Here is a 12,012-nt window from a genome sequence, read left to right on the forward strand (position 1 = left end):
TTTGACCCGTGTGAATGTGCTGTAGGCAAAGCGGATATGAGAGCCGGTTGACCCACATTCAACCCATTTTCTGTTCAGCAGTTAAATGGCACGGTTATTTCCTCTTATGACCAGCCCCGCTCTCGAACGCTATTAATGTGTAAACATGCTCACATGCATGGACATAAACCAGTTAGAAGATCTAACTAATGCTTTGTTTTGTAGTAGAAAGATGAACGATGGCTTGAAATAAACAAACATCAATTTTACAATGCCTTATTGTGTTTGCTTTCCTGCTTCTTTGAGTACTGAGTGGCAGCCAGTGTCACTTTGATGTGACACACAATGTGTTTTCAAGGGGAAAGGAACACGCCATTGTAACCAAGTTGAGTTACAATTGGTCTGTTCCTCTTATGGTTATCATTGGTCGTCACAGTAACAGCCATGGTGACAGACGGGCTGGCCCCGCCCCTCGGGGTTGGGTTGTCAAGCGGGTCTTTTGTTTATGTGCCAGTCTCTGGCCATGTGGGAGTGTGTGTGTGTCTTGACACAAACACACTGCATTTTCCATTTTAATGAAGACACGTCTCCTGTGAATGCTGCCCAACTTGTAAACACTTTAACAGAATTTTGCTCCACTTTGTTTTCTAAAAGCTCAGTTTAAGTGGGATATTTCTGGGTTATTTTCAGTGTAATTTCTGTGAAATGCTGTCATGTATCACAAAATAACTAAATAAAAAAGTTAAACAAACTTTAATGTTGGGTTACGAAAGGCTAGACAGAAAGTGAAATAATTTAAAAGTTTGAAGGTTTGCAATATAGAGCAATACAGTAGATGGGCCACGAATGGATGGAGAGATAGAGAGAAAGATCTTTTAGCAGATTTCTAGCATGTCGCTAAAATGTTTAACGTGTTTCTAGAATGCTTTTTATCACATTGCTAACATGTTTTAGCATAAAGCTAATATGTTTAGCATGTTTCTGGAATGCTTTAGCTTGTTGTTAGCATTTTAGCATGGAGCTAGCATATTTTAATACATTGCTAACATGTTTCTAGCATGTTTTAGTATTAAACAGGCGTCTTAACATGTAGGTAGCATGTCAGCTAGTTTGTAGGTTTTGCTAATGGTTTGTCACTGTTGTTCGTGTCAGCTCACATATCAAACTTTTAAAAAATAATGATTTCTGATTGCTTTGTCGTTTCAAAATGTGTTAGCTTGAACTCTGTTTAAAAAGAGGCTAGCAGGGTTTAATACAGTATTGAAAACATACATATTATACACATTAACTTCTGTTAATTTTCTAACATGGTTCTGTTAATTTTCCTGTGAGGCTGCAATTTTATTCTAGACATTTAGTGAAATGATTATTTAAAGCAAAAGTTCACCCAAAAATGTAAATTCTGTCATTAATTTACTCACCCTCATGTCGTACCAAAGGCCTTCATTCATCTTCAAAACACAAAATAAGATATTTTTTTGATGAAATCCAGGAGCTTTCTTACCCTGTATAGATAGAAAGGTAGCAAGGACATTGTTAAAATTGTGTTTTAGTGCAGAATTTTATATTTTTGGGTGAACTGTCCCTTTAGTTAGTTAGTTTAGTTATAGTGTGTTATTGTGTATAATGTGTATTGAGCGCACAGGGATTTGGTTTTTGGGTTGATGACCATATCCCATAACAAACCTCAAAATAGTAATTTCCATACCTAAACAACATATTTTACAGTCACTGTTATGCAGATTGATCATAAAAACAGCTAAAAGGCTTCCACAGTGGCCATCCTTCATAAAACTTATATTTAAGACAGTTTTATCACAGGTACAATGCAAAATGTTTTAATACAAGCATTTCGGTCAAATGTAGTTTCCGCATTATTTCAAACCTTTAACCCACGGGAGATAATCAACCCGCCGCAACAGTTTAAAATCAGCCCAATTCTGTGAAAAAAATGCGGATTTGGCAACCCTACATCCAGCATGAGCTGCATCCTAAGCGATTTAAATACTCTGCATATTGATAGCGACTCCCTGATGCGTGAAAATAATATTCAATGTTAGAATGAATATAATTTTAGATTAGTTTGCGTGAACGGGATTAAAAGAACAGTCCCGCGCAAGGCTTTAATACAAAAATGCACACAATTGAAACTGTAGAAAGCAAAAGCCGAATCCCGGACATTTTAGGCAATTTAGAAATCCCAGCCGGACGGGCTTTTTTAGGTCCAAAAAGAAGACGTCTTGGGAAAAGAAGACGTATGCTCACCCTATAATAAATGGCTATATTTAGTTAGCCGTTCAAATGTTTTACTTCTCTACTGGTTTCTGAGGTAGATCTTTAATATTGGCTGATAAATCACTTTCTCGCCCACTGCATGGTCAGCCAAAGCAGCCGGTGTAATACTGCATTACTGCATCTTAAAAATGCCCACTCATTTCCCACAAACCCTTCCCTCCACATCCTACATATCGTGTCAGTCATACCCAAAGTCTTCGCCCACTTCTCTACTTTCAGATCGGCTATTAAAACACACTCCATGTTCTTGACAACTAATTGCACCATTTGTGGACTGACTTGCCCTCAAAAATGTAAACACTGTAGTGCTTTCAACATCGCTAATGTTTAAGCGGCCCAATATGACAGTGGTGCGAGTTTAAGGCATGACTACTTGTTTACCGGCAATGTAAGATGACCGGAAAGAGAAGTGTTTGTTGTGGACGCTTGTGGTGCAGAAAGCACACTTCACCTTTAACCTTACATAGTAGCTCTATCTTATACTCCTCTCTTTTTTTCCCCCACAGACTTCAACTACAACACTGATGGCTATGAGGGAGATACTGCAGAGGACAGGAAGTCTCAGGATGGCTCAGAGACCATGCCATTCATTGACGAGTCGCCCACCATGTCCCCTCACCTCTGCGCACGGGGACAGGATGGAGAGGCCGTCTCACCCACGCCACCAGAAGGGCTCCTGGCTGGGGTATGACCACATGTTTGAATGTTTCCGTGTGCGCTTTGAATTAGAAGAAGCAGTTATTAAACAATCAGTTGACATGAACCTATTCATTATTATTTTATTGAGTGGCCAGGACATTCTTCACAATATCTTCTGTGTTTCATGGAGGAAAGAAAGCTATACTAGTTTAGAATGACTCAGGATGAGTAAATGTTGACAGAATGTTTATTTTGGGTGAAGTAACATTTAAAGAATGTTAAAGTGTCTGTAGTGTTATGAGATGACATCAAATTAAAAGCATGTCAAACTTTTTAGGATTAGCTTTAGAGGGTACAAACATGGTGTTTGGGATCTGTTGGCGTGTCTAAAATATATTCTGTTAAAATTTTAATGGCTGAGAACATAGTGACACTTCACCTTTAATCTTTGAGCAGTGATTCTGCACAAAGCATGACATTGCGGTGGACCTAGAAGGTCTGAGGAACTTCACTGTGTTTTCACCAGCCTTTGTTGTAAATGTCAGCATCACTCCCTTTGTCGCTTTCACTTTCACTTGGGCGTGCTTTATTGACATGACTAATAACGGTGTGGTTGTTTGGCCAGATCACTTTCATAGCTGCAGGCAGTGTAATAACGCTTTTTTGAGTTCATTCTCACCTGGTGTGTCTCAGCATACTGAGCACAATGCAGTGCTCTAATGCCAAAACAATAAGAACCCGTGGAGCTTTCCTGCATAAAAGCAATGTGTGCTTATTAAAACTAAATTACCACTCAAATTATTTGGACTCTGAAGTCTAAATGTCATTGCATTAGATCAGGGTTTCTCAAACGAGGATTCAGAGGGAGCTTGACAGGTTTTCGTGAGTTGATGAATTCAATCATAACAATGTAAAATGAACATAAATCAAATGCTCAGTTTTGTTTACCTGCATGTCATGTGATCGTAAATATCAGATAAGCGTAAATGTGTTTTTAAATGGCTAAAATGTTAATTAAAAATCTCAGGGGTTTGGCTGACAAAAACGTTTAGATAACAATGATGGTTAAAATACCAAACCAACTGTCATTTATTTTACAAAATGACAACACAAGCACAATTTCCAGTCAGAAGGTTAAATATTCAAATAGATTTCTGTCAAATGGTAATGGAATAGTTATTTCTACACAATGAAGTGTCATGACGCATCACATCATTTGGCCATTTATAATGTGCAGCTCAGAGATTAAATTGACGTTGAGGTGTATGTGTTTGTCACATGTGTTTACGCCCATTATGAACATGCATGACTATTTCCATTATGTGACACAGGCAATTAGTGTTGAAATGTTGAAATTGATAGTGAGGTGTGTGGCCAGGATCAAGCTTTTGTAACAGCATCTCCATCTAGTGGTAGAGCAGATGAAGTGCATCCTTAGTGTTTGTGCCTTTGTAGTTATGCTCAGTTGCTGAGAGACTCGGACTGTGTCCGAAAACTGAATTTTATATGTACGTACACTGCCGTTCAAAAGTTTGGGATCAGTAAAATTTTTTTCTTACATTATTGTCTTCTCTGCTCTTCAAGGCTGTGTCTATTTGATAAAAATACAGAAAAAACTGCTATGTTCTGAAATACTATTGCAATTTAAAATAGAGGTTTTCTTTTTTAATATATTTTAAATTTGAATTTATTCCTGTAATGCAAAGCTGAATTTTCAGCATCATTACTCCAGTCTTCAGTGTCACATGATCCTTCAGAAATCAACCTAATATGCTGATTTATTATCAATGTTGGAAACAGTATGTATTGTATGTAACAGTATACACTACCGTTCAAAGTTTGGGCTCAGTGATTTTTTTTCTTTCTTTCTCTAAGAAATTAATACGTTTATTCAGCAAGGGTGTGTTAAATTGATAAAAAAGTGATAGCAAAGACTGTTTTGAATAAATGCTGTTCTTTTAAACTTTTTATTCATCTAAGAATCTTGAAAAAAGTATCAGGTTCCAAAAAATATATATTAATCAGCAGAACTTTTTCCAACATTGATAATAAATCAACAATTTCTATTGGATGGTGTGACACTGAAGACTGGACTAATGGCTAATGAAAAATTAGCTTTGCATCAAAGAAATTATATTTTTAAGTATATTTAAATAGAAAACTGTTTTCAATTGCAATAATATCTCATAATATTACTATTTTTATCTGTATTTTTGATCAAATAAATATAACTTTGATGAGCACAAGATACCTCTTTAAAAAACATTAAAAGTCTTACTGATCCCAAACTTTTGTACAGCAGTGTATATATGTATGTATGTGCATGTATGTGAGAATAGTTTGGATGATGAAAAATAGATTGGATAGACATACTTTTATGTAAAAGACATTCAAAAACGATGATGAAAAATGATGATAGATCCTTTAGTTTTATTTTAGAAAATAAGTTTAAAAATTTATTTTACATTGTAATGAAACAAATTTATATTGGAAAATATTGAAACATATATTAATAATCTTTATAAGAAATAAAATATCAATAATATTTATGATAATAATACTAATTATTTTTTTAATAATATTTATTAGTTTTTTATCCAGCCAGGCAACAATTTTTGAATGGCATAATGCAGACCTTAGTTTTATTATGTATGTGTGATTAATCCAAGTTCTATTTTGTATTGTTTTTATTTTTTATTTTTTTATTTGTTTTTTTTGTTTGTTTTTTTTGCGGTGTGTTTTGTTCTTTGTTTCGTTTTGTTGCAACGAAAGCTGGCAAAGATAGCAGCTGTAACCGGGGGGGTGGGGTTTAAGTTCCACACCATAAAGGAAACACCCTTTTTTCAATCATCAAGCTCTTCTATGCATTTCTTTGAATATGATTGAACTGGACGTATCTTTCACCCTTATAACCTTATATTTACTCTAGCATGCCTCATTAAATGTTTGTAAGTACGGTATATAGAAAAAAACAGTCACCTGCCCCTATTTATACCCCTCTTGACGCTTGACTGCAGATAAAGTCAAGCGTGGAGAAGCAAACAGGCAATTTGCGTATGAGAAATGTGCCGTGTGTTTTCTCTGCCTCCTCTCTTGCTTTCATTAGAGCCTCTCAGAGGTTCTGATCGTGTGGGCAGTGCTGTGAGGGGCTCTGAGAGCCTTATATAACGGCTGCATGGAGACTATATATCACCACCTCTGACATCAGTGCTGTTCTTACAGAGCAGAGGGATTTCCGCTCTTCACTCACCTCACTACATCAAATGAATGAGAGATCAACTGGTGTGTCGTTCATTTATATCAGTTCCCGCTGGTGGTTAATGTTGTGTCAGGCAGTGTATTGAAGGTCTGTGAGAAAAAGAGAAGCCTGGGACAGTGAACTTTTATGCCATCTTCTGTCGCGTCACTCTGTTCTAGTTTCTCTTTTAAACACTCGATGAGCATCATCAGGGATTCCTCATTGACTTCTATTCAAGGATTACCATTAATATTTCACATGTACTATGGTAATCCCATGATCATGATTATAAATTGACAGGAAGGTTAAAGAAGAACTTGACATCATACGTGTGATGTGTGTGGGTGTGATCAGTCAGAAGTATGGGTGGAGGTTTTTTTGTGGACAAATTTCTTCTCACACACTCAATTACAAAAGTTGTGTGTGCACTGCAGGCACACCTAATAAAGGATCAAGAGTTTTAACTTTATTAAATGAACAAATCTATAATACCAGCTTATCTTAAGTGTTGATGACTGTAATGTGATTTGAGAGCATATTTCATCGATGTGTTGAGTGTTATTACAAGAGTACAGGAGAGCTTGATATCTGTTAAAGGAGGGTATGTCTAGGATTCATTGTTATGCTGTATTGTTGTTTAGAATTGCCCTGATGAAGAAATATTTAATTATCAGTACTGCTGTCAAACGATTAATCACAATTAATTGCATCTGGAATAAGTTTGTTTACAAAGTATATGTGTGTATGTATAAAAAATACATGCACTTGCATGTAGACATTTAAGAGAAATATGTTTGTTATGTTTATATATTAAAAATATTTAGGTATAATATCAATTATATCTAGAAATATATACTATATATATATATATATATATATACTAATATATTACTTTTTTTTAAGGATCATGTGACACTCAAGACTAGAGTAATGATGCTAAAAATTTTGGATTTGATCAGAGAAAGAAACTACATTTAAAATATATTCAAATAGAAAGCAGTTATTATTATTATATTATTATTATTATTTAAATTGTAATAATATTTCACAATATTATGCAGCCTGAACGAGCATAGGAAACTTCATTCTTTTCCAAATGAACGCAAAACAAATGACCATGTTCAAAAGTTGACATACCCTTGATTCTTAAAGGGAAAGTTCACCCAAAAATGAAACTTACCCCATGATTTACTCATCCTCAAGCCATCCTAAGTGTATATGACTTTCTTCTTTCAGACGAATGCAATCAGAGTTTTATTAAAAAGTGTCCTGTCTCTTCCAAGCTTTATAATGGCAGGGAATGGCTGTTGAATTTCAATAGTCCAATAGAAGTCCAATGAAGTGTAGCCATCTATCATAAAAAGTGCTCCACACAGCTCAGGGGGGTTAATAAAGGCCTTTTGAAGCAAACTGATGCATTTGTGTAAGAAAAACATCCATATTTAAATCTTTTTAAAAACTGTAATATTCAGCTTCTGTAAAATGACGTACACGTGTTCACGAGAGTGGCGTTCCAGCAGATGACGTAGGACGTAGGCATAGTATAAGATCCAGGGAGAATATTCTAATCTTGTGAAAATGAAGTTTTGTTTACAGCAAAAGGAAAACCAATCTCCTCTTGGCTTATATGCTGACATTTTTACAGTTTATAATGGTTTAAATATGGACGTTTTTCTTAAACACATGCATCAGTTTTCTTCAGAAGGCCTTTATTAACCCCCAGTGCCATGTGGAATACTTTTTATATTCCACATATATTCCACATTCCAAAAATAACATAATTTCTTTACTCCTGAAGAAAGATAGATTTATGCGCTTTATTTTGCTTTGAAATCTCCTCTTCAAAAACACCCATTCACTGCCATTATAAAGCTTGGAAGAGCCATATAATTCTCTCCATATAATGGACTTCATTGGTGCTCCTGAGTTTGAACTTCCAAAATGCAGTTTAAATGCAGCTTCAAAGGGCTCTAAACGATCCCAGCCAAATGATTGGTTATGTTCTTTTTTTTTGAAGATTTATTTTTGGCGTTTTTATGCCTTTATTTAGATAGGACAATGTAGTTGGACAGGAAGTGAAGAGGGAGAGAGAGAAGGGGGTGGGATCGGGAAAGGTCCACGAGCTGGGATTCGAACTCGGGTCGCCTGCAGGACAATGACCAACAGCGATTGGCGGCAGTTGGCGTTTAAATACTTTTTAGCCCCAAATGCCCCAAATCGTGTTGTCTAGCTCTGTGTAAACTCTGTGTATTCCAGTTCAAACACAAAAAACTCCCATCTCCTCGCTGTTTTACCTTTTTTTTTTTTTTGTTTGTTTTTTTTTTTTGTAAAGGGCGTTTTATCTTCTTTGCATGTTCACTTTGTAAACACTGGATTGGTACTTCTGCAACAATGTAGAACGATTTTGAAGTTGGAGAAGAAAATGAGATGGGAGTTCACGCAGAGCTAGAAAAGACAAGCATTTGAGGTTAAAAATTATATAAACTGCCCATTTTTTACAAAATAACCGCTCGTTTCGATAGATAAGACCCTTCTTCCTCGGCTGGTATCTTTTAGAGCCCTTTGAAGCTGCATTTAAACTGCATTTTGGAAGTTCGAACTCAGGGGCACCATAGAAGTCCACTATATGAAGAGCAATCCTGAAATGCTTTCCTCAAAAAATAACATAATTTCTTTACTCCTGAAGAAAGAAAGACATGAACATTTTGGATGACAAGAGGGTGAGTAAATTATCTGTACATTTTTGTTCTGGAAGTGAACTTCTCCTTTAAGCAAGGCACTATGTACGCTTTTGTAGTCTGATAGCCACATAAGCCACATTTTTTTTTTTTTTTAATAAGTGCATCATCCAGGTATTTGAAGTGAATTTTTGTTGGAATTTTCAGTGTGAGCACCCTATTCACTCTATTTATTCTACAAAATAGCACAGAATAGTGCATAAGTATGTAAATTATATATACATTTGGTAGCACTTTAGTATAGGGATCAATTCTCACTATTTACTAGTTGCTTATTAGCATATCTATTATTAACATATTGGCTGTTTATTAGTACTTATAAAGCACGTATTCTGCATGACCATATTCTACATCCCTAATCCTACCCAATACCTAACTTAACAACTACCTTATTAACTATTAATAAGCAACGAATTACTGAGGCAAAAGTTGTAGTCAATGGTTTGTTAATAGCGAGAACTGGACCTTAAAATAAAGTGTGACCATACATTTTATTAGCTAAAATTAGCAGTGTTGTTTATTTCAGCTACTTTATGCTTTTTGGTTGCTGTGCCCAGATTTGGGGTGTTATGGTCCTCTGTTTTTGTCTTACTGTGTGAAGACAGCTTGAGAACCATTGTCTCAATGATTAAACCTGCTATTAAACTCATTCAGATTTAAGTTGCTTAAAAATTCAACAGGAACAACCAAAGAAAGCAAGAAGCTAAGAAAAAGACCTGTTAAGGCCAGAAAGGAAAATGGTGGACAGTCTTTTAACCCAGGGCACCCGGAATTGACACACACCAGGAAGACAGAACCGCAGTCAAGGGGGAGGGACGCCAGCTCTGTGGTGTGTGTGTGTGTAAGTGCAGAGGCGGGCCATTCGAGGTTGAAGTGTGTGTGTATACGAGAGAGAGGAAGCAAGTGGCTGTTTCTGTGTTTGTGTGAGAGGGAGGACACGTTACCGTTCCAGAGAGAAAGACAGAAAGAAAGAAAAAACCCTTCTGTGGACAGAAGTAGTAGATTTCCAGCAAAGGCACCAATGTGTCACAGGCGGCTTGTCAAAACTTGAAAGCAAGGCAAGCAGCGAGCGAAACGGAGGGAGAGGAGAGAGAGGGATCGGCGGTCAGCATGGAGGAGGATGAGGAGGAGGTGTTGGGTTTTCTGGACAAAGTTCTGGAGGATGAAGATGTGTTTGACAATGAGATGGACATGGACTGTCCATACACGCCAGTGGACTTCAGGACGTTCAAGGTGAGAGAGAAAGTCAGACTGAGCAGCACTTCTCTCTTCCTCTGCTGGCTTGCTGACGGAGGTTTCAATGGCTAAATATAGTGAGGTGGAAAGTATTAAACCTTTTTGCGACGTGGCGCTAGTGTTTGTTCAGTTCCTTGAGTTTGTGTGACTTTTGTGCTTCGTACCAGTCATATGTAGCAACCGAGTTTGTAAATGGTCTCCTAATGATCCTTATCCTGCTCTGACACACTTGGTGAGACAGAAATCATTTAGATAAGGGCAGAAACCAGGACAGTTTTTACACAAATACAAACCGTTGTTCACCAACTGTTGCTGTGATTTGGACTCTTTGGCACTGCATTTAACATTTGTTTGATTTGGGATGTTTAGCATCTCTATAGGAGCATGAAGAGTCACGTTGCCCATGTTGACTTAGACTCCACCAGCAATGACTTCACAATGTAGCTGTCATTAGCACAATATTCTCTTAAAGGGACAGTTACCCTGAAATGAAAATTCTTTATTAATTCACCCTCATGTCGTTCCAAAGCTGAATGACTTTCATCTTTGGAGGTTATGTGAAAAAAAGCATTGGTGAACATGCTTCATTTTCTCCAAAACATCTTCATTTGTTTTTAAAGGGAATAAGAACATCATATGGGGTTTTAATGACATGAGTGTAAGTAAATCATGATAGAAGTTTCATTAGTTTGGCTAGACTTACATTTTCTCCTAGAATGCATTGGGTGCATGGTCACAGATTTTGTTTAACACAATGTTCTAAAATGGTTTAGTTTAGTTAGAGAGTTCAGAGCTCTTCCTAAGGACTGACCTGAACCATCTGAGTTTGAGTTACTGTTGTCTGTGTACACAAAAGATGGAAAAAGAAGGCTTGTGAAAAGGGAAAGAGACTGTTGAGCAGCACATGTTCTGTTTTTTGTTTAGACTTTTGACAAGAAAATGTGACTGGTCAGAAAAATGTGAAGTTTAGATTGTGTTTTTTTTTTTTAAGTCTTAAAAGCTAACATTTATAGACTGCATTCATTTGTTAAAAAAAACTACTATTGTGAAATATTACTACAGTTAAAAGTATATTTTTTCTATTTTAATATATTTTAAAATGTAATTTATTCCTTTGATGCAAAGCTGAATTTTCAGCATCATTACTCCAGTAATGTGTCACATGATCCATTTTTATTTCAGCATTATGAATCAAAATTAGTTGGAATATAAATCTTTTGTAATATAAATGTCACTTTGAATGCATTAATATAATATATTTTAATATTAATATATCTATTATTTCTTTCTTAAAAAATGACTTGGGTTTTCCCTTGAGTGTATCAAACCAAGGCTTTTTTTGTCCATAGCACAAAGTTTAACAGTTGTCTTCAGGGATTTGAAATGCAAGCAAGCACCACTAATAAATATGGATTCACCGAAATTAATATTCTTGTCTGGAATAGAAAGTGAAAATCGAAACTGACACTTTAAAATTAGCTTTCTATTAGCTTGTTTTTGGCGGGCCAAAATAGTTCATCAGTTCATTGCGGTAACACTTTAATATAGGGAACAATTTTCACTATTAACTAGTTATTCATTAGGCTGCCTATTATTGACATATTGGCTGTTTATTAGTACTTATAAAGCACATATTCTGCATGACCATATTCTACATCTCTAATCCTACCCAATACCTGAACTTAACAACTACCTTATTAACTATTAATAAGCAACGAATTAGGAGTTTATTGAGGCAAAAGCCAGAGTTAATGGTTTTTTAATAGCGAGAACTGGACCTGAAAATAAAGTGTGACCTTCACTGCTAATAAGATTCCTAAATTTGGGGGTTTAAAAGAGAAGTCCACTTCCAGAACAAACTTTTCAAGTAATGTACTCACCCCCTTG

General features: G+C 36.0%; 1 protein-coding gene across 3 annotated transcripts in view; it reads left to right on the top strand.

Moving 5' to 3' along the window:
* Positions 1-12,012, top strand: part of abr (ABR activator of RhoGEF and GTPase) — a 191,447-nt gene that overhangs the window by 65,816 nt on the left and 113,619 nt on the right. For 2 of the 3 annotated variants that reach the window (XM_051109096.1, XM_051109097.1), the window contains exon 2: positions 2,781-2,959. In XM_051109096.1, the coding sequence (XP_050965053.1) occupies positions 2,781-2,959 (179 nt within the window). Of the gene's footprint in view, positions 1-2,780; positions 2,960-9,733; positions 10,123-12,012 lie in introns of those variants that run through there. The other variant, XM_051109098.1, reaches the window with a different exon arrangement.

Source organism: Labeo rohita, chromosome 5 (genome assembly GCF_022985175.1).
Source record: "Labeo rohita strain BAU-BD-2019 chromosome 5, IGBB_LRoh.1.0, whole genome shotgun sequence".
Taxonomy (NCBI): domain Eukaryota; kingdom Metazoa; phylum Chordata; class Actinopteri; order Cypriniformes; family Cyprinidae; genus Labeo; species Labeo rohita.